This window comes from Leguminivora glycinivorella, chromosome 24 (assembly GCF_023078275.1).
Source record: "Leguminivora glycinivorella isolate SPB_JAAS2020 chromosome 24, LegGlyc_1.1, whole genome shotgun sequence".
In the NCBI taxonomy this organism is placed as follows: domain Eukaryota; kingdom Metazoa; phylum Arthropoda; class Insecta; order Lepidoptera; family Tortricidae; genus Leguminivora; species Leguminivora glycinivorella.
This window is the reverse complement of record NC_062994.1, coordinates 10,754,478-10,778,269: the sequence shown is the minus strand read 5'-3', so window position 1 is coordinate 10,778,269 and position 23,792 is coordinate 10,754,478. Positions and strand designations below refer to the sequence as shown.

General features: G+C 40.1%; 1 protein-coding gene across 1 annotated transcript; it reads left to right on the top strand.

The window, feature by feature from the left end:
- Positions 1-489: 489 nt before the first annotated feature.
- LOC125238530 (zinc finger protein 271-like) lies at positions 490-22,821 on the top strand. Its single transcript, XM_048145864.1, has 5 exons — positions 490-632; positions 823-1,158; positions 1,310-1,585; positions 19,305-19,784; positions 22,706-22,821. The coding sequence occupies exons 1-5, from the start codon at positions 533-535 to the stop codon at positions 22,819-22,821; spliced, it is 1,308 nt and encodes a 435-aa protein (XP_048001821.1). The 5' UTR covers positions 490-532.
- Positions 22,822-23,792: the final 971 nt, after the last annotated feature.

Genomic DNA, 23,792 nt, shown 5'->3' with positions numbered 1-23,792 from the left:
AGGTCAGTACAGACGAACACATCGTATATTGTGGTGACCGGACCAATGCTGCGTCAGGTACGCCCGTCTGTTACGATTTTTAAAAGTTGACATTTTGTCTTTAAGATTATGTTGTAGTTGTAGAAAAATGTAAATAGAAATTGATATCTTGTATAAAATACGATAGTAAATGTAGAAAAAACCTATACAAGTGAACATTATTAATTCACTAATGTTTTCTATAAAGTACTTAATATTATTTTGATCATCGTAAAGCTAGGAACACACTACGCGGACGTCCGTCGTAAATCGACCGCGGACGGGAATCTGGACAATGGAAATACACATAACCGTGCAAACTATCGGTCGACGGACGCGGACGTGGCCTTGAGCGCACGGACGTCCGATCGAAATCTGGCTCTCTGGATGTTTTGTTCCGTGCACACTGATAGGTCGCGGTCGCGGACGATTTACGACGGACGTCCGCGTAGTATGTTCCTAGCTTAATAGGTACATAGTGTAACTATCAAAAATTTACTTGTATGGAACTAGAATGGAGTTTGTAACCGAAGTGTCTGAGTTTGTGCGATTGAAGGAGGAGCCTGCTGAGCCAGAAGCGGAGCCCGAGCGGCGGCCGCCCGGCGCGGCGCGAGGTGAGTGTCCGGGTGTTTCTCGCGTGCATTTGGCTTAACGACATTGGCAGTGATTCTAACAGCCTCGCCGGTGCAATGTTTACAAAACTATCTTCATTGTAATTATGGCGTTTACTTAACTCTTGTATATGCTATTAAAATCGTTGCCAAGTAAATTTGTTCTGAGTCTAATCTTAATCGTTTTACTTAGCAGTGCACATCAAAGAAGAACCACAGAATGAACATCAGTCAGACAGTGACGAAATAGAAGATTGTTTGCAACACACAACGAGTGAATACGAAATAAATCCCTCATGCTTTGAAAATATTGTGAGCGATGTGATACATGGCTTGTGTGACGGTAGAGTCAAGGATGAGGTTATGCAGTCGGTGCCACAGATCCCACAGACAGCCTCCTGCTTGGACAAGGAGTGTGTGAGCGAAGCAGCCATGCTGGCCGGCCTGTACACGGACCATGATGTTAAAGATGAGCTTGTGCTGGGTGCGGAGTGCCCATATCGCCCTGATGTCACTCTAGTAGTTCATGGTAAGTTCTGAATTCTTGTGTAATGATGCACTCCCTATATTGGTACTAGTTTTATATTATGCCACATGTTTAATCCTTGAGTAAATAAGAAAGATTTAAATGTAGCATCATATCTACAGAGATTGACCTTAATTTAATGTTTGTTGTGCAGGTCGCATTGGCCGTACACTTCGAGATTGCTCTGTGACACTTGAACACATCCCACACATCGATGTGCTAGCTAAGCGACAAGGCACAACTAGTAGCGACACTGAGTCCGATACTGATAAATTTACATTTAGAGATGAATTTCACACTGAAGAGAAAGAACCATTATGTGATCTTTGTGGTGAAAGATTCAGTGTAAAATCAGATTTAGTGAAACATGTCATAGATCATATCCACAGACCTCCGAGCATGGAACAGGAAGGCAGTGCGCAGGGCAATGGTGAGTGAATAGAATAGAATAGAATTTTATTGTATAACTGTGTACATGCATAGGTGTTTTTTTTATACAAGAAGTATCAACAGTTGCCTGCTAGGGCGTACAATTATGGTAGGTAACCTACCCATTTTATAACTAAGCTTATTATCTTACAATTCTAACATTACATAGGTGTCTTATTAACTAGCAAAAAATTATTTTGTGTCATAAAACACTTGCTCGATCAGCCAACTCTTGAGCTTACATTCAAAACATAATTCCGTCTAGCGCTTTGATATTGAGAGGAAGATGTTTAAAAAACGGATAGCCATAATAAACGTGCTCTTTTTGTACATAGAGTTGTTAACCCGTGGAAGATATAGGTCATATTTGTATTGGTCTCTTATATTATTTTTTAATGATGACTTTTTAACAAAATATGCAGCTTGACTCTTTATAAACATACATAGATCTAAGACATAAATACTTGCTAATGTCAAAATACGTTTTTCTTTAAATACGTCACGAAGTGAATCTTCTGTGTACATACAATATACAGTTCTTAAGCATTTTTTCTGTAATTTAAATGTTTTATGTACATCTACAGAATTACCCCAGTAGATAACTCTGTATGTAAGGGATAGACATTTCCATAGTAAGCATTTAGTACAATATTTTCGGAACATGTTTGAGCAAGCAGAGATAAGGCATAGCAACTACTGGATACCTTATTATTTATATGTTCAATATGAGTCTTCCAATTTAAGTGAGAGCCTATTTAAATCCCAAGAAAACTAGCACTGGTCACAACTAGCACTGGTCAGTTGATATAAATACTTAGTTGATGACCGAATTAAAAATGATAGAAATTTGTATTGTGTTGTGCCTGTAATCATTTTTAAAATGGAATATATAAATTGGCTGTGCGTTTGAATAATTTCTGCAGCTCTTCTTAATGATTTACGGATATGAAACATAAAATAATTAAATTAAAAATATAACTGAAGAAAAGTGAGCAAACACTTTATTTTACTGTGGAAAAATTATAGGTGTTTTGCAGAGTACCTAATGTGATTACAGTAAAAATATGTTTGTGATATTTTATCATTATTAATACTGTCTAAAATGTTTTAGCATTTGCTTGTCAGTGCCAGCAAGAGCAGGAGCGGGCATTGTGCCGAAGATACGCGATCCAGGACTGCCGCGTGCGCCTCGAACGGCTCCGACACCAAGACGCTCTTGCCGCCAACGACACGCAACACACGGATAGGGAAATTGATGCGGAGGATATACACACTAGAGTTGACAATGGGAAACCGACTTGTGGTCTTTGTGGAGATAGTTTTGCTCTGAAATCAGATTTGGATCAACATATCATGACTCATATCCATATGCCGAGCACACAGCGTTCACAAGACCCGAGTCCGGACAAGGAATCGGACATTGGATTTAATTTTGAGAGTGATTTAAATAGACATACAGGGATTCATAGTGTCATAAAACCATATTCATGTGATGTATGCAGCGAAGGATTTGTGACTATGTATGGTTTAAAACGACATACACTTGTTCATGCTGCCATAAAACCATATTCGTGTAAATTATGTAAAAAAGGATTTATAGGAAAGAGTGCTTTGAATGTACATGTACTGCGTCATTGTGACATGCGACCATATTCGTGTGATGTGTGCAAAAAACGATTCAGAACTAAGATTTATTTAAAACAACATACTCTGATTCATAGTAATATAAGACCATATTCCTGTGACGTATGTAAAAAAGGATTTTCAACTGTAAAGTTTTTAAAAAAGCATTCACTACGTCACAGTGATGTAAGAACACATAATTGTGATGTGTGTAAAAAAGGATTTTTAACTATATTTGAGTTGAAAAGACATACCCTTGTTCATAATGACATAAGAGTAAGACCATATTCCTGTGACATATGTAAAAAAGGATTTTTAACTATATCTGTTTTGAAAAGACATGCACTCGTTCATACTGACATAAGCCCATATTCCTGTGACATATGTAAAAAAGGATTTTTATTTATATCTGAGTTGAAAAGACATACACTTGTTCATACTGACATAAGACCATATTCCTGTGACATATGTAAAAAAGGATTTTTAACTAAGAGTGGTTTAAAAAATCATTTACTACGTCACAGTGATGTAAGAACACATTATTGTGATGTGTGTAAAAAAGGATTTTTAACTATATATAAGTTGAAAAGACATAGACTTGTTCATACTGACATAAGACCATATTCGTGTGATGTGTGTAAAAAACGATTTAAAACTGACGCTTATTTAAAACGACATATGCTGTTCCACAGTGATATAACACCATATTCGTGTGATGTGTGTAAAAAACGATTTAAAACTGTCGCTTATTTAAAACGACATATGCTGTTCCACAGTGATATAAGGCCATATTCGTGTGATGTGTGTAAAAAACGATTTAGGAGAAAGTCTAATTTAAAGAGTCATACTCGGATTCATAAAAATATTAAAACAAATGAAAAAACTATTCTGTCATAGACACAGCCGCAATAGTTGACGACGTGAAACGTGCGAACTACCGCTATCGAGAAAGCCGTAGGCTGAGATCCACGCAGAGCTGAAGTCAGTGCTCAAACCACAGAACACCCCACTAGAAGCCTAACGGCCCAGCCACGACATTGGTCTAAGCGCGGCAGCGGCGAGCGGCAGCCATACGTGCGAATGAAAAGTCCCATCGCTGTGTCTCGCTTCAATGTATGGCCGCCGCTCGCCGCTGTCGCACTTAGACCAATGTCGTGGCTGAGCCGTAATGCAAGCGATATTGTTCGAGACGCAAATCACCAATCATTGCGGGGTGAGGCGGGAGCGCACGGCGCTGCCATTGGTCGTTTCAAATAATGGCGCGCCTTTACGCTTGGCCGTAGGGATGAGAATGGGACATGTCTATTATAGACAATGGTCCCGGTACTAGTACTGTGGTGAATTTGTTTTGCAACAAATTATAATATTATAGCAGTTTTTCTAACTTATTTATATTTCTTTAGTTATAAAGTATTATTTCTACAAGTAATGGTAAGAAATGCGCAAGTTAGGCGTTTTTGCAAGCTTTTATTTAACTTGCAATATTAGTATATTCAGGTGAAATCATGCGACTTTTAAAGCAGATATTTTTAACCGATTGAGCTGAAATTTTGCACACATAATTGTGTAAATCACGTGACGATGCAATATTATGGTATCATGGAGCTGATCTGCTGATGGACCAGAGACGCGGCCATAGATTAAATTTCATATCTGATTATGATGTTGACCTCGATTCCTACGCCAAATCTTGGGATTAGTTGCCAAAGCGGACCCCAGGCTCCCATGAGCTGTGGCGAATGCCGATGCCGGGATAACGCAAGGAGGATGATGATTGTGATAGCACCTCAATAAAAATCATTACTAATCTCCAATTGCTAATTCGAGTCCAAAAAAACTACGACAGATACGTCAATGTCACAGCTGTCAATGTCACTGTCAAAATACTTTTCAGGTTTCGCCAACCTTCTACATTCTTTATTTGGCACGTAAGAAATCCAAGAATACTTGATGATAAAATTGTGAAGAAAATTTGTTTTAGTTTTTTTGTTTTAATTCTCATACGTCAAATTAGTTCCACCGGTCGCCACTAATGATAAATGTTGGTAATTCGCATTATATTACGTGTATATGTGACAATCAACATCACCTTCATTCACGTTGCTAATAATAATAAAACTAAAACCAGACAAATGTATGCACTAAAGCTGCCCTATCTCAGTCAGGTGCAATTTTCGCCAATGTTTATTAAATTAGTCATTTGGAGTCTAACAACCCATTACCAATATTAGAATGTTATTGCTGAAGGGTAGCACCTGAACTGGCTCTCAGAATGGCGCGTGGCGAAGTCAGGGGCTCACGAAAGGTATTTCCTTAGCGTATTGAACGAGTGCCCAATGTATCTCTGAGACTCCTCAGGAGATTTGGAACCATAAATTGAAGAACATTACTCAAACTTACTTACATACTCTCTTTAAGGTAAAACAATACATAGATCATTACATGTGCCATTTTTTATCTAAAAGGTTCATAAGTGTCGGTTGTCAATAAAACGCTACTTGCATATTAACGTCTGTCTATCATATATCAGAGATGTAGTCTGTATATCTGTGTATCATACATAATAATAAATTCAAATACAGTTTGGCAGACCATGGTGTCATGGCCGCTTCCAAAACAATGGCGGCCGTGGCAACCATAAAGCCCACTATACACTATTTCTCCGATTAGCTAATTGTAAAATATATGTATAAAAAATTGGTCACAACATCTATATCATCAACAGTTTGTTCTATACCGCAAAATATAGCACCAAATGTTATTGATATCTGAAGTGATACAAGCGCAATACCAACTTTACAACTAAAAATCACGGAAAAAAGAAAAAATCGAGCGTCCTAGTATTTATGTAAATAATAAAAGACTATTAAATATATAAATCAAAGGATTGAAATAAATAATAAATAATTTATCTTGGCGTGTGTATTTATAAAAAAGGATTATACTATTTTACAAACATTTTATTGCAGTGGCAACATCGTAGTAGTTTTTTTGGACTCGAATTAGCAATTGGAGTATTAACTAATAACAGTAATAACTAAACTGTGCATTTTTACTTACGTTTACTAAGTTAAATTACCAACTAAATATTCTAAACTAATCAATCGACTAAATAACACTACAGACTCTACAGATTCTAGATTCACAATTACAAATCTGCTTTCTTTTATATTTCATAAAATAGTAGCACATGGTACGAACGGTAGTACGAAGTTCCCGCAACAGACATAAACTAACATGGCCCCATCCCTAGTCGTTTACGTGAAAGGGATAGCATGATCGCAATGTTAACTAGGCAAAAAGGGATGGACGCGCCTCGGCGCCGCTCAATACAACCATATTGACCAGTATAAATGAACTCCGCGGATAATAAACAATATTCAACAAAATAATTAATTTGACTTAACTGTGGAATGTTATTCCATTTTTTTTATATGTGGAAGTGTTAGAAGACTTGCCACACCACTTTAAGCTGCAAGAGACCATTGTTTGCAACCAAATTTAATTATTTAAGATTTTTTCCCAAGCGGACACGAACACTGTTAGCGGGTCGTATACTTGGGCGCTACTGATCGGTGTCGCGCTCGTTTAAACTTTTATACACCTGATTTTTCGTATGCTTGGTGACCGCGAGTCGCCCTGTAAGGGCCGTCTTGTTGGGTTGGTCTGTGGCTCAAACACAGAATAACATTTAGTGTAAGTAAGTAAGTAAGAACTTTTTTGCAAACCATGGTATTTACATAGAATTCACAAATTGTGGATACACATGGACCCCGTTGGTGTGTAGCAATTTTCCTTATAACTAGTTTCTATAATATAAACAATTTCACACTAACTTAAGGAGCTTTTATGATAAAAGCCATAGTATAATAAGTATATATTAAGGAATACATTATGTCTAGTCTAGCTTATGTCTAAAGACGTAGGCTAGACTAGAGTTTACAGGGTTACTGGTGAATGAAGGTCAGACTTTGCACTGCTGAATGTAAAAGCGCGCTACGCACGCTTGTACGTCGGGCTGCGCCCGGCTCTACAGGGTCAAGTTTACTGCTGATAGAGATGGGCCGAATACGAATATTCGGCCGTACATTCGGTTCAGCTGTTACCGAACCGAACATTCGGCCGAATATTCGGTTCCGCCAAATTTGAAATCCTGGCTTAGAGTTAAAAACTTTTCAATGATTGGTAATGGGCACTAAGGCTCTTAATGTTCCTACAATTTAGTGCATAAGAAAATTTTTGTTTTTGTGTCTTAAGCTACGTTATTTTTACTTTGTTACATAATTATTGTAGGTACTTATATTTTAATTTGAATGCATTTTTAACTCCTTTGGTGGTTCCTTAGAATGCTGAAATAGGATGTCATTATCCATTTTATCCAATGAATTAATACCCTAATAATATTCAGCAATATAACCGAAGTATTCGGCCGAATACGAACATTGAGAAACTTGCCGAATATGCCGAATACCGAATATTTACCGAATCCCATCTTTACTGCTGAATGTAAGAACACGCGCCTGTATACCGGGTTGCGCCCGACCCTATAAGGAATTTAGGGAGGAATGTAAGATCAGACTATACGCTGCTGAATGAAGAAGCGCTGGGCGCGCTTTAATCGCCAGACCAGACCCTACATGGCCAAGTGCTTTGCTGGTACTTATTGTTCTATGTTAGGGCAGTCGCACGTCGCACATGTCTGTTCTGTGTAATTCATACAAACATAATTATTAGTTATTTGTTTTACAAGGGGGTAAAGTTGTTGGTTAACCGCACGTACCAATATTGATACCCGAGCAAGCGAAAAATTCCAATATTGAACCGCGAGCGTAGCTATTAAGCCCGGTTTCTTTTTTAACCGCCTTCGAAATCTCAAGGGAAGGGGTTCTCAATTCGTCTGTATTTTTTTTATGTTTGTTCCTCGATATCTCTGTCGTTACTGGACCGATTTTGATTTTTTTTTATTGAATGTATATTCATACAGATTGGTACCATTTTTCTCAGAACCCAGTTCTGGTGGTGGGATCCTGGGGAAATCGAGCGAACTCCTCAAATCTGAAAGACATACATATGGTGATTTTTGTGTTTTTAAGGGAACAGCTTGCATATACGTACGGAACAGTGACATTTGGTGCAGTGGAACTCCTGATGATTGTCAGAATGGAACTCCTCAAATCTGAGCGGCACACTTATAGTGACTTTGGTATTTTTATAAGAACAGCATGCACTTACGTCCAGAACAGTGACATTTGGTGCAGAGGAACTGCTGATGAAGAGTGAGCCGCTCCTGATGGTTAGAGTTCCGTTCTGAGAATCATTCTCACTGTAAGTACTTCAGAATCATCCAAATTTCAAAGTTGGTTCAGAAATGACGGAGATATCGGATAACAAACATTAAAAAATATACAGACGAATTGATAACATGATCCAACATTTGAAAGTATTTATCACCAGAACCCCAAAGGAAGGCGGTTTTTTTTCTTAAAAATTATTACATTTTTCTTTCGACAGTTAACACTATAACCGGGGCTTGTCCTTGGGTGCAGGGATAATCGCCGGTTAGTGTCACATTACATTTAGAGTAAATTGTCTGAAAGGGCCTCTGTGCTGTGCTGCTACAAAGTCAACATAAAGATTTTTCAAGTTTTGCTACTCTATCTGTCTATCATTTGACCGTGTTTTATAAATAAATATAAGTAAAACACTAAACCGTAAATTGTTTCTTTTTATAACCTTCATAATCCCCAAACCTATGATTTTTTTAATAAAACCACATGGTGGCAAACAAGCATACGGCGCGTCTGGTGGCAAGCAGTCACCGTAGCCTAAGGACGCGTGCAACTCCAGATGTGTAACTTGCGCGTTGCCAATCTGTATACTCCTTTTTCGAAGAACTCTATACTGTAGACCCTCAGTAAAACCTCGGCAGGTCATTCCACAGTTCGGAGCGTTCTCGGGGGGAAATTCCTCTTAAACCGCACAGTGCAGTGCAGGCTTCGGGGCGTAAGAATGAGCACCCAGCCGACGGCGAGCGGTGCGGTGGTAGACGGTGGCTACCAGGTTATTGGCATCATGTCAAACTATTCGTTTATGACGCATGACCAGTCACCACAACCTATGACCACAACCTATGACCACAACAAAACATGTAGGCACCTGATGAGTCAGGGACCACAGTAAGACTAGGTACAGTAGCACCAGTAGATTTCGTCCGTGAGCTTCGGTTTTTTTTAGGAAGTTAGTCATAACTTTATAAGCACTATTTATTTTGTGATTTCAGTCTACATCACAATATTATTTATTTTCATTAAAAACCCATGCAGATTTGGAGACGATTTCTACTAATGCGATTTAATCACGAACATAAATCAGCAACTTTTTTCTGAATATAGAATTGGTTATTATTCCTATCGTCAGAAAAATAGAGGAACTTTTTAATATTTTATCAATTTCCCCACTTTCCAGTTTCCCATTAGCACAAAACTTTTAGGCTCCGCGCACACGGGCGACAAAGTTGCTCGGCAACTTTCGTATTTGTATGAAAAGTTGCGTCGCCTCGTGTGCGCACCTTCATACTAGCCCATAGACATAGACCGAGCGATGGAGACAAAACAGTTTTGTCGCCCGTGTGCGCGGAGTCTTAGGCTCCCCACAGACAGTCTTAAAAATTCATAATCTTAAAAAAAACTTGTATGCAATCTGACAGTTCAAACTGACACTGACAAGACACTGACAGATCTGAACTGTCAGATTGCATACAAGTTTTTTTTAAGATTATGAATTTTTAAGACTGTCTGTGGGGAGCCTTAGGCTCCCCACAGACAGTCTTAAAAATTCATAATCTTAAAAAAAACTTGTATGCAATCTGCAAAGACCTTTACAGGGGACAGCTCAATCACATTTTTTGCCATACGAAATTAAACCTTATTACTGAAACAGAAAGTCGATCGTATCAGACTAGCGAAAACGGTCCACATGAGAGGGCATTGTTTGGGCTGGTGTCCCTCTCGCACGTGTTGCCAGTGTTAATGAGGTTCCCATATTAGTAGTATTTTTATCTGTATATTACCTGACTTTATAAATTCTTATTTTATTTTAATGTTATATTCAAACTAGGGTTTCGATATATTTCAAAAAATTTGAAAATAATTATAATGTGATTATTTTGATGCCAGTAAATCAAAGATTTGTATAATTAAAAAATACTTTCAATTGGGTGTTAGTAGATTTAGTAGTAACTTTGAAAATTGACTGGTATCCCCAATTTATGACAGTGATGACGTCACTGAATAATGTTGACATTGTCAGCAAGTGCGAGAGGGTTCCGTTGTCAGCGGTTTTTGCTAACGCACGTGCCGGGCTTAAATTCTCGACTTTGTGTGGTTTCTCCTGCTAATAATCACTGAGGATTGAATATTTGTGTTGGTTGTGGGTTAATAACCACTTAAGGTAAGTTTTGTTGGTGTATGGTAGTGTAAACATGGATACGGGAGAAGACGCCGTGCCTCCAGATAAAAATGGTGGCCCTTCGGGTAATCAAAAGCGTCCTAGTTCTGAAGATGATAGTGGAGCAGATCTTCACGGAAAAAAATCTAGTCCCCCAAGCGCGTCCATTCAACATACGTACGTCCGTCCGGGATATGAAAACGCTAACGATTACAAGTATGCACCGACTGATTTAGGCCCATTTGTAGTTCATGTGTCCCGAGAGGATACCGAAAGCACGAACACTTCAAGTCGTATGAAAGCCTTAAAAATGGCCCAAATAATATATAATAATAAAGTACCAGGCATCAAAGAAATAAAAGCATTAGGGAAAACAAAAATGGAAATCCACTTCGCAACAGCGTCAGAGGCAAATTCATTTCTATCTCATGACATTTTGACGACGCATAAGCTTTCTGCAGCAATCCCGCGGTTCCAGGTATCTCGCATGGGGGTAGTTAGGCAAATTCCTCTGGACTGGACCCTGGAGGAATTCGTAAATAGCATTGAATGCCCTACAGGGTCTGGCCCAGTGGTCAAGGCACGTAGGCTAAATAAGAAAAGAGAAGTGGAAGGTCGTCGTGTTTGGGAACCCACAGGAACAGTTGCACTAACTTTCCTCGGACAGGTTTTACCTGAAAAAATTTATAGCTTTAGCATGTCCTTACCCGTCTCCACATATAAACTACCTATAATTCAATGTAGAAAATGTGTAAGATTCGGCCATATTAAAGAACAATGCCGCTCCAATCCTAGATGTTCACGTTGTTCGCAAAATCACGAAACAACTGAGTGTTCAGTCCCTGATGCTGAGGTATCCTGTCTTTTCTGTTCGGGCCCGCATGCCGCAACCAACCAAAGCTGTCCAGAATTTGCCCGCCAAAGGTCTATCAAGTTGGTAATGGTAGAAGAAAATATAGGATATATTGAAGCTGCGAGACGCTTCCGTCCAGTTAGAACATCATTTGCTGACATTGCAAAGACTAGCCAAGCAAACCAACCAAACCGAGAAATCAGGTCGCTCTCCCCCTCATCTAAAAGTCCAGCGCAGTCTTCATCATCTCAAAATTCCCCAACAACTCAGACGACTCAGTCATATAGAAAAACTATCCTAGTGCAAAGAAGACCCAAGCCTGTGCTTGGTAAGTCTTATGATGTAGAGGCTCACAGAAACATCACATCCACCCCTCAATCGTCTCAATCAAATGGATGTGCACTGGGACAGCAGGTCTCAGAGACACCTAATGACAACCTTAGCTATGGCGTGTCACTGATTATTGATGATCTCCTGAGCAGATTTGGAGACATCTTACCGTACAGTGCTCTAGAAGCCTTCCAGGCTCAAATCTGTGCTTCGATTAATAAAGCCATACAAAACGGCCTCACACAACCTGATACAATGGAATGCTAGAAGTATTAAAAATAAAAAGCATGAAATTATAAATTTAATTAATTTACATAGCCCTTCTATCCTTGCCATCTCGGAGACTTGGTTGGCGCCTGGATCCCACTTTAGGGTTACAGGCTACTCCTGTCTTAGGGATGACAGGGATGACGGGCATGCTGGCTGTGCTATTTTAATTAAAAGAAATATAACCTTCTCACAACTTATTCTCCCTCCCCATTCACCTAATTTCAATATCGTGGCAGTCCGCTGTCTCAACTTATCATTTATTTCTGTATATATCCCACATCCTAATAGAGAAATAATTCAAGAAATTGATTCTATTTTGCAGTCATTGCCTTCCCCAATTATAGTACTAGGTGATTTTAATTGCCACCACCCCCTGTGGGGATCAGTAGATTATGACGCGAATTCCAGGTATGTAATAGATCTTATGGACAATGTTAACCTATGCGTTTTAAACGACGGAACCCCAACACGTAGAGTCTCGCCTATGCAAAATGTAAGTGTCCCTGACCTAACAATGGCATCACCTGGCTTGGTACAATCTTTGGTATGGACAGTTTGTTCTAATTCTTTTGGGAGCGACCACCTTCCAATCTTAATAATTCTGCATTCTCTGATCACCCCAACGCCCCCACAGGTCCCACTTCTTAAATATAGCATATGTAGAGCTGATTGGTCTAAGTTTAGATCTGAGCTGGACCTCTGTTTGGCAAATTCTCCCAGCACAAGTCATGCAAATAACATGGATAGGTATAATTCATTCATTGAGGCAGTTCTTTCAGCGGCTAATAACTCTATCCCTTTGAAAAATTCTGCTCACAACAAACTTCCATCTCCAGCTTGGTGGGATGCCGAATGCTCTGCCGCAGTTAAGGAGCGTAAACAAGCGGAGTCTCTTTTTGCTCAAGACCTTTCCCTGGATAATTATATCAATTTTAAGCATGTTTCTGCCAAAACTAGGAGATTCTTGAATAAAAAGAAATTTCAGGGTTGGCGTACCTTTTGTGAATCACTGTCCCCAAGAACTCCTTCCACTTTGATATGGAAAAAGATTAAAGCTTTTCGGCACTCTCAAACCAATAATAATATCACCTCTAATGAATCTATCTGGATTGAAGATTTTATATCTAGGTTGGCTCCTCCTTTTGTTCCAAGCCAGGATGGTATTGGAGGGTACTGCTCTAGTGCGGCGCCATCAGAAAAAATGAATGAGGCTTTTTCTTTTGCTGAGCTTTGCTGCGCGATTGACCACCTCAGAGACTCTACTCCGGGATGTGATGGAATCCCATACTCCTTTTTGGTCCAAAGCTCTGAATGTACAAAGAAAACATTTTTAGAAATTCTTAATAACATTTTTTTAACAGGTAATATCCCAGACTCCTGGAAAACCCAGATAATATTACCAATACTAAAACCTGGTAAAGACCCAGCTAGTCCAAATTCATATAGGCCTATTGCCTTATCATCAGTAATAGCAAAAATAATGGAACATCTTGTAAAAAATAGATTAGAGTGGATCGTAGAAAGTAAAAACATCATATCAAAAACCCAGTTTGGTTTCAGAAAGGGTATGGGTACTACAGATAGCCTGAGCGTTCTCACCTCGGACATTCGTCTGTCGCTTACTGAGGGCAAGCACGTTATCGGTGCCTTTTTGGATATCACGGCCGCATACGACAATGTAGATCTTCCTATACTCAGGCAGAAACTGCTTAATCTGAGTATCCCTGTGAGGATCATCAACATTATATGTAATATGTATATGGGTCGTTCCATTATTGTTCGAGCCAATGGGAAAATGTCAGCAGCTAATCTAGTGTGGAAGGGTCTGCCTCAGGGGTCGGTACTCAGCCCCCTCCTCTATAGTCTCTACACTTCCGACCTGGACACCTCTGTTAACTGTTTCTGCAAAATTTTACAGTACGCTGATGACATTGTCCTTTATGCTTCGTCTAAGGTATTTTCAGAAGCTGAGCAATCACTGAATTCTGCTCTCTACTATTTAAGCTCGTGGCTATCTGACCATGGCCTTTCCTTATCAGCCGAAAAAAGTAATGCGGTCATTTTTACCAGAAAACGTTATGTGCCGGAAGTTAATATAGTAGTTGAGGAAGCAAATGTCAGGGTTGTAAACGAGGTGAAATTTTTGGGCATCATTCTGGATGGAAAGCTTTTGGGTGTAAGTCATCTTCGATACTTGTGTCAAAAAGTAGAAAAGAATATTAATATCATGCGTCGTTTGTCCGGTGTGAGATGGGGTTCTCATCCATATTGTCAGAAACTTTTATACAATGCAATTATTAGGAGCCACTTTGACTATGGCAGCATTATCCTGGAACCATGTAACAAGAAAGCAATAAGTAGATTAGATTGTATACAAGCAAGATGTTTAAGAATAATTACAGGGTCTATGAGATCTTCCCCGACAATCGGTCTTCAGGTTGAATGCATGGATCCCCCTTACTCTTTACGGAGACAATTCTTGGCTGACCGTTTTTTGTTCAAGACGCTTCAAACAGCGTCCCATCCTCTGCTTCCAATCTTAGAAACTTTACATGAACTTGTTGCTACCTCTCAGTACTGGTCATGTAAAACGCCTCCTTTACTGGTTAACAGTTACAAAAAGTATTTAGATTTACCGGCTCCAATTTTCCAAAATTATATAAACCCGCTTTTCGAAACGAGTTACGATAGCCTTATATATCAGCCCAATGTAATTTATAGCTTAGGCATTTATAAAAACCAAATCGGTGCTGATAGTATCTTTAATAAGATAATTGCAAATCAATTTCCAGACCACTTGACTATTTTTACAGACGCGTCCAAGATAAATAACGACGGCCCTGTAGGCTCTGCAGTGTGGATCCCCAAATACAAAATTATTCTGAGTTTTAAACTTCCTCCTGGTAATTCGGTTTTCTCTGGTGAAGCGGTTGCCTTGATGGAAGCTGTTTCATACGTTTATTCCCACCGCCTTAACAAAACCATTATTTTAACTGATTCGTTGAGCTGCTTGCAAGATATAGCTAAAAAACCTTTTCATGCTAAAGATAACTTCAGTATCAGTCTTCAAACCAAAGACCTGCTTCATAAATGTTATATGGAGAATATACAGGTAACCCTGGCCTGGATCCCAAGCCATAGCGGAATAACAGGCAATGAAATAGCAGACCGTTGTGCCAAGGAAGCGATAACAATTGGTAATAACGTCCATGACCGTTGCTTCCCTCGCGACATAAAAGCCCAAGCTCTGTCCCACTTGCGAGATGCCTGGAACACCCGATGGCAAACTACCAAACTAGAAATTGCTAAACATTATCGTAGAATCCAACCAAATATACCTTGTAAACCGTGGTTTGCTGGTACACGGAAGGCTATGTCGAAAAAAATTACTTCTACTATCATCCGCCTTCGGCTAGGCCACATTTGCACTCCGGTTCGTTTAAAAAAAATGCGTATACGAGACAACTCTCTGTGTGAATGTGGACTAGCGGAAGGTACGCTCAATCACATATTTTGGGATTGTAATCGTCTTGTAACTCCCCTATATGATATCCTCCCCCCTAAATTTCCTCGCCCAGTTAACATTGATTTCCTCCTCACGTTAGTTAACTCGCCCTTTGTGTATGTCTTAGGTAAATATATAAAAAATAATAACCTGTATTTGTAGTAGATAGTCTAATAATATTTGTTTGTTTTGTCCTGGTTCTGTTTTAGGCAGATCTACATTCGATCCTCATCTGATCTACCCAGCTGATTGCTCACCGGCCAATTGTCTTCATAAAGCGCGTGCCTTCTTAAACCTTGACGTTGGCGGAATCATCGACAACATCGATGGAGCCATAACGCTTAAAGATTGATTGAGATCCCTCATGCTTTGAAAATATTGTGAGCGATGTGATACATGGCTTGTGTGACGGTAGAGTGAAGGATGAGGTTATGCAGCCGGAGTCTGTGCCACAGATCCCACAGACAGCCTCCTGCTCGAACATGGAGCGTGTGAGCGAAGCAGCCATGCTGGCCGGCCTGTACACGGACCATGATGTTAAAGATGAGCTTGTGCTGGGTGCGGAGTGCCCATATCGCCCTGATGTCACTCTAGTAGTTCATGGTAAGTTCTGAATTCTTGTGTAATGATGCACTCCCTATATTGATACTAGTTCTATATTATGCCAAATGTTTAATCCTTGAGTAAATAAGAAAGATTTAAATTTAGCATCATATCTACAGAGATTGACCGTAATTTGATGTTTGTTGTGCAGGTCGCATTGGCCATACGCTTCGAGATTGCTCTGTGACACTTGAACGCATCCCACACATTGATGTGCTCGCTAAGCGACAAGGCACAACTAGTAGTGACACTGAGTCCGATACTGATAAATTTACATTTAGAGGTGAATTTCACACTGAAGAGAAAGAACCATTATGTGATATTTGTGGTGAGAGACACAGTGTAAAATCAGATTTAGTGAAACATGTCATAGATCATATCCACAGACTTCCGAGCATGGAACAGGAAGGCGGTGCGCAGGGCAATGGTGAGTGAATAGAATAGAATAGAATTTTATTGTATAACTGTGTACATGCATAGGTGCTTTTTTTATACAAGAAGTATCAACAGTTGCCTGCTAGGGCATACAATTATGGTAGGTAACCTACCCATTTTATAACTAAGCTTATTATCTAACATTACATAGGTGTCTTATTAACTAGCAAAAAATTATTTTGTGTCATAAAACACTTGCTCAATCAGCCAACTCTTGAGCTTACATTTAAACATAATTCCGTCTAGCGCTTTGATATTGAGAGGAAGATGGTGGAAAATACGGATAGCCATAATAAACAAGCTCTTTTTGTTCATAGAGTTGTTAACCCGTGGAAGATATAGGTCATATTTGTATTGGTCTCTTTCTTTTTTTTTTCTCTATCATGGCTTTTACTCCTGTTATACATGTGTTTGTAAAACATAAAATTACCTTACAATAAAACTAAACTATTAAATCTAAAATTAAACTTAAAATAAAATAAATCTAAAATTAAACTAAAGTAAATCTAAAAACGGCCCCTGTGGCATAGTACCGAAGACGCTGGCAGCATTTCCTCGCTGGATTGTCAAGCTAATACGCTGAGCGAGGAAGCTGCCAGCTCTTCGGTCGCCGTTGGCGTCTCTTAGTCTCTTCGATAAGTCCTTGAAGAGACTCAGAGCGCCAGGGCCCCACGGACCAAGGGTCTCGACGCCGAATGGAATAAAAATATATTCGGCGCCGAGACCGCTGTATTTTCCTACCTTTATTTTCTCGGCCGCCTCTGCTGCTGCCGCTGCCCTCACAGAGGTTCGGTGGAGATGAGACGGGGCCAGTGTGTCAACGCAAGTTGCGTCCCAAACCAGCACCCGTCCCATATTCCACGGAACCAACGACATCCCATCCGGTCTCTTACCGTCCGTCCTAGATATGCCGGTCGGCTCTAAAAGGGCCGGCACATTGACTGACGCAAGAGACCGGCGGATCACGTCGTTGAGGGCAGCATGCCTCGAGAAGCGGCCAGCGCTTCGTTGGCAGGAAAGGCCGTGGTGCCCAAGTCGGTCAACCTCATGGCCACAGGGGCAGGGATGGGGGGCGCAGACCGGGACCCCAAGACGAAGAGAAACTGAAATACGAAGAGTATCGGGGGTTAAAAATGTGCCCAAATTTGGGGAAGGGTGTGCATGGAGCCAGAACCCTGCTTCGCTGGTTCCAGCTGCTAGGAGTCTGGCTCGTCCCTCAGTGTCGGATTGGGCTAGGAGGGAACTAACGGTCAATTTACATATAATGTCGTCCCAGCTCCTTTGAGAATTTGGATATTCGGGAAAATTTTGACCGGGGCAAGCAATTGACCAAGCATTTTTGGCGTCAGCCAAGCCCGCAGCCTCACAGTTTGTTCGTAGGATTTTTCCTATGAGACTGGACGAGCTATGAGCTGACGACAAAAAAGCTGGTAATGCCACACTGGAAATTTTACTCCTGGATATTTTGAGCCAGGTGGATTCTGCCAATGTCGTGGTGACTTTTGACTTTTTTTTTTTAAACGAGTGTTCGGTGATTTTTGATTTAATTTTTGGAAGGATAGGTCAGGAACCTAGAACGAAAAATAAAACACAATATTGGTCTTATATTATTTTTTAATGATGACTTTTTAACAAAATATGCAGTTTGACTCTTTATAAACATACATAGCTCTAAGACACAAATACTTGCTAATGTCAAAATACGTTTTTCTTTAAATACGTCACGAAGTGAATCTTCTGTGTACATACGATATACAGTTCTTAAGCATTTTTTCTGTACTTTGAATGTTTTATGTACATCTACAGAATTACCCCAGTAGATAACTCTGCATGTAAGTAAGGGATAGACATTTCCATAGTAAGCATTTAGTACAATATTTTCTCAACATGTTTGAGCAAATTATAAATTTTAAATAGATATCATACACGAAAGAAAAAAAAAAGACAAGGCCCACTGGTGGCCGAGCCGGGAATCGAACCCGGGTCTTCAGCTTACGCGGCTAACGTCTTCACCACTAGACCACCCGCCCGCCGTGGTACCCGACGAAATTTCTGTAGTGTATGTTATCTCTGATAAGGCTAGGCGCCTTTGACCAACTCTAAGGGCGAGCAATTAGTGCTTGCACCTCCTATTCGAATCCTTTGCAGGATTACGATATAGCGAGAGAGATGGTGCTACCATCTATACAAGTAGGGAACAAACCAAATTATTTTATTGAATATTTTTTTTTTTTTTTTGATTTGTTCTTTTTTCAAGTAGTCACACTACTATATATAAATTATAAATTTTAAATAGATATCATACACGAAAGAAAAAACGACAAGGCCCACTGGTGGCCGAGCCGGGAATCGAACCCGGGTCTTCAGCTTACGCGGCTAACGTCTTCACCACTAGACCACCCGCCCACCGTGGTACCCGACGAAATTTCTCTAGTGTATGTTATCTCTGATAAGGCTAGGCGCCTTTGACCAACTCTAAGGGCGAGCAGTTAGTGCTTGCACCTCCTATACGAATCCTTCATTCGTCTTCGTGTGAGGAAACACTTTATTTTACTGTGAAAAAATTGTAGGTGTTTTGCAGAGTACCTAATGTGATTACAGTAAAAATATGTTTGTGATATTTTATCATTATTAATACTGTCTAAAATGTTTTAGCATTTGCTGGTCAGTGCCAGCAAGAGCAGGAGCGGGCTTTGTGCCGAAGATACGCGATCCAGGACTGCCGCGTGCGCCTCGAACGGCTCCGACACCACGAGGCTCTTGCCACCAACGACACGCAACACACGCATACGGAAATTGATGCGGAGGATATACACACTAGAGTTGACAATGGGAAACCTACTTGTGATCTTTGTGGAGATAGTTTTGCACTGAAATCGGATTTGAAAAAACATATCATGATTGATGTTCACATGCCGACCGCACGACGTTCACAAGACCTTAGTCTGAACAAGGAATCAGATACTAGGATTCATATGTATGAGTGTGATATTTGCGGTGAAACATTTCAGCAAAAAAATACTTTACAAATTCATATTCTAACACACTCAACACAGTCAAAGTCCAAGGACTCTAAATGCGATAACATAGGAGAAAAATTTTACTGTTGCGAAATATGTTCAGAGCGTTTCCGAAGTAAATTCCGATTGAATAAACATAGAAGAGTTCATTATAATATAAGTTCATATTCTTGCCACGTATGCGAAAAAAGATTTAAAACTCCTTCTGATTTTAAAAGACATATAAGTTTATGTAGTGACAAACGACCATATTCATGTGATGTGTGTAAAAAACGATTTAAAACTGACGCTTGTTTAAAACGACATATACTGTTTCACAGTGATAGAAGGCCATATTCATGTGATGTGTGTAAAAAACGGTTTAAAACTAACGCTTATTTAAAACGACATATACTGTTTCACAGTGATAGAAGGCCATATTCTTGTGATGTGTGCAAAAACCGATTTAAAACTGTTTCCGAAGTTAATAGTCATACAAGGACACATAGTGACCTAAGACCACATTCTTGTGACGTATGTAAAAAGCGATTTAAGTTAAAGGCTGTTTTAAATCGACATACACTGACTCATAGAGCGCCTTCATATTCGTGTGATGTGTGTAAAAAACGATTTAGTACTAAGGATTATTTAAAACTACATATATTCTGATTCATGGCGATTTAAGATCATATTCGTGTGATGTGTGTAAAAAACGCTTTAACACTCACGTTTATTTAAAACGACATATACTATTACACAGTGATACAAGGCCATATTCTTGTGATGTTTGTAAAAAACCATTTCATACTACTTCTGACTTGAATAAACATACAAAGATACATAGTGATCTAAGACCATATTCGTGTGACGTATGTAAAAAAAGATTTAAGTTTAAGGCTGTTTTAAATCGACATGCACGGACTCATAGAGTTACACGTTCACATTCGTGTGACGTGTGTAAAAAACGATTTAGAACTGAGGCTTATTTAAAACTACATACTCTTCTCCATAGTGATGTAAGACCATATTCATGTGATGTGTGTAAAAGAGGATTTATAACTATGTCTCTATTAAAACGACATACATTGGTCCATGCCGAAGTAAGACCAGATTCATAGAGATACAAAACCATATTTAAAAATATTTTAAGCGGGTTACTCACGTATTAAGTCGATATAGCATGTGCCTCGCGCTCTCGACATATAGAGGCGGGGTCGCCACTCTTGAGAAAGATCCTCGAAAATAGATCGTAACATGTCGAACGCTACTCTCAACTCATCTGAGAGGTCATCACTCGTGTGGATCACGTAGTGTGGATATGCCGCGGGATTCCAGGATTTATGTGGTTAGAAAAAGGACAGTTTTTTATCATAATATTATGCCTACCTACCTTTGTATTATCAATTTATTGCTATTACGGGTCAATGTTTTAAATAGACCTCAAATCATCTTTGTTATTACCGCTGAAAGTGCTGAATTTATTTTTCTTAATTCACTTACAATAAAATATACGTATAAAAATTCACTTTATTATAGATAAATAATTTAGTGCAAAATAACAAAGTCATTTTCTTAGTGTCAAAGAAAGTTTGACTTTTTTATATTACACTTAAATAATACCTACATTTACAATTTCATTATTTTTATATAATCATTCCTATTTCCCTATATCATAACCAACACTTGCTCTTATTCAGTATCGTTTAATTTATAAATATTATTACTTACACGGGATTTGCTTTTAGTTTTCGACCAGTTACTGTATGCATGTTATGAAGTCATGCATGCCTTAATTCACCAAAAACTCAACACATAGATTTTGCAAGTTTTGCATCTCGCTATCAATCTGTCTATCATTTACAGTGTTTTACAAATATAATATACTGAACCGTAATAAAATTGTTTCGTTTTATAACCTCCATAATCTCCAAACCTATGATTTTTGAATAATACCACATGGTGGCAAAACAAGCCAACGGCTCGTCTGGTGGTAAGTAGTCACCGTAGCCTAAGGACGCTTGCAACTCCAGAAGTATTACTTGCACGATGCTGGCCCTTTCGCAATCTGTATAATATACTCCTGTTTTGAAGAATTCCATGTTGTACACCCTTAGTAAAACGGCACGGAGCTGATTTAAAATGAAATGAAATATTTATTTTCCAAGTAGGCATATTACAATGCGTTTATGATCGTCAAATAAAACTACGCCGGCTCTAACCCTACGCCTCAGCCTCGAGAAGATTTCAGTACCCCCTCAGTTGGAGGGGGTATCCACTATGGGACCGGCAAGAAACATTCCACAGTCGGTCGCGGGAGGAAACTCCTCTTAAACCGCACAGTGCAGTGCAGGCTCCGGGGTGAGAGAAGGAGCACGCAGCCGACGGTAAGCGCGGCGGTGGTAGAAAGCGGCCGTTGGCATCATGGCAAACAATTCGTACGTGACCCCATGTCTGGCTCTGGTGCGCAAGAGCGATACTTAGAGATAGATTGCAGATGTGTTACGGACACAGGTTTCGTCCGTGAGCTGCTGTTTAGCTTTGGTTTTTTAGGAAGAGTCCTTTCTATTCATAAGTACTATTTCATCATCATCATATCAGCCCTTTATCGCCCATTGCTGAGCATAGGCCTCTCTTAATTCTAGTACGCCACTTGTCCCGGTCCTGAAGCTAGTCTCATCCAGTTGTGACCCTCAATTTTCCGGATGTCGTCCACCCAACGAGCTAACGGATGCCAAGCGCTTCTTACATCTGTGAGCGGCCACCATTCTGTTAACATTTTAGTCCATCTGCCATCACTCTGCCTAGCAACATGTCCCGCCCGACTCCATTTTAGTTTGGTAATGACGAAACCCACGTCTAGCACCTAGGTGCGACGACGGATCTCGGCATTCCTCACCCGATCTTGAATCTTGATACCGAGCATGGCGCGCGCGCTCCATGGCTCTCTGTGCAACTCGGATCTTATGCACAGCCTTTTAGTGAGCGTCCATATTTGATATTTGGGCAAGACACATTGGTTAAAGAGGCGAGTCTTCAGGCATTGTGGAATGTTAACAGGTTTGAGGATGTCCGCCAACTTGTTGAATGCCGCCCAACCCAGCTGGGTTCTCCTAGAGATCTCCTGCTCCTGTTGTGTTTTGTCAAAAGATAGAATATGTCCAAGATACACGTAATGCTTGACAGACTCTAGCTCTTCGTTCCCCACCATAATGGTTGAGACCGAATCACCAGAGATGTTCGTCATTACTTTTAGTCTTGGACATATTCATCTTAAGACCTATTTTCAAAGAAGCATGGTACAGGTGTTCGACCATGCCTTGGAGCTCTTCTAGGGTCTCGGCGAACAATACAATATCGTCGGCAAACCTCAGGTGCGACAAGAAGACATCATGGATGTTGATACCAGTTTTGTCCCATTTCAGCGTTTTTATAATAATAATCTCCCACCTTCCCTAACAACTGGTGTTACTTTCCTGCTCTATAAGTCCGGTAGTACCACGGAAGCAAAAAACTACAGACCCATCACGTGCTTGCCTACACTTTACAAGCTCCTTACATCCATTTTGAGAGCAAAAATTAACGCGCATATTGTCGCTAACAACATTCTGGCTCCCGCTCAAAATGGATGTAGGGTTGGGTCCCGTGGTACTAAAGAGCTCCTCCTCATAGACATGACCATCTGCCAACAAGTTCGGCGGAACAAGGGGGCCATTTCGGCCGCTTGGATTGACTATAAGAAGGCCTATGATTCGGTGCCTCATTCATGGCTGAGAAGGGTATTGGAGCTGTATAAACTTGATGCAGCTTTAATATCCTTCCTGGCTGCATGTATGAGGCAGTGGACCACAGTCCTTCGTCAAACAGGAGGCAGGGATGGCCCCCCTGGCCCGCAGGACTTCATAAGGATTGAGCGAGGAATATTCCAGGGTGACAGTTTGAGTCCATTATGGTTCTGCCTAGCTCTGAATCCCCTCAGCACGCTGCTGAAGGATTCTGGGCTAGGTTGCCGGCTTCGGAGAGAGGGTGAAGTCATCTCTCACCTTCTGTACATGGACGATCTCAAACTATTTGCACCGAACGCCCAAGACCTGATGGTGCTATTGAAAACCACAGAAGTTTTCAGTACCGCCATCAGAATGGAGTT

Excerpts from the sequence above, each read along its gene's own strand:
- LOC125238530 (XM_048145864.1), top strand. The coding sequence starts at position 533 with ATGGAGTTTGTAACCGAAGTGTCTGAGTTTGTGCGATTGAAGGAGGAG. Across the intron at positions 633-822 it reads GCCGCCCGGCGCGGCGCGAG|CAGTGCACATCAAAGAAGAA; the intron begins GTGAGTGTCCGG and ends CGTTTTACTTAG. Across the intron at positions 1,159-1,309 it reads TGTCACTCTAGTAGTTCATG|GTCGCATTGGCCGTACACTT; the intron begins GTAAGTTCTGAA and ends TTTGTTGTGCAG.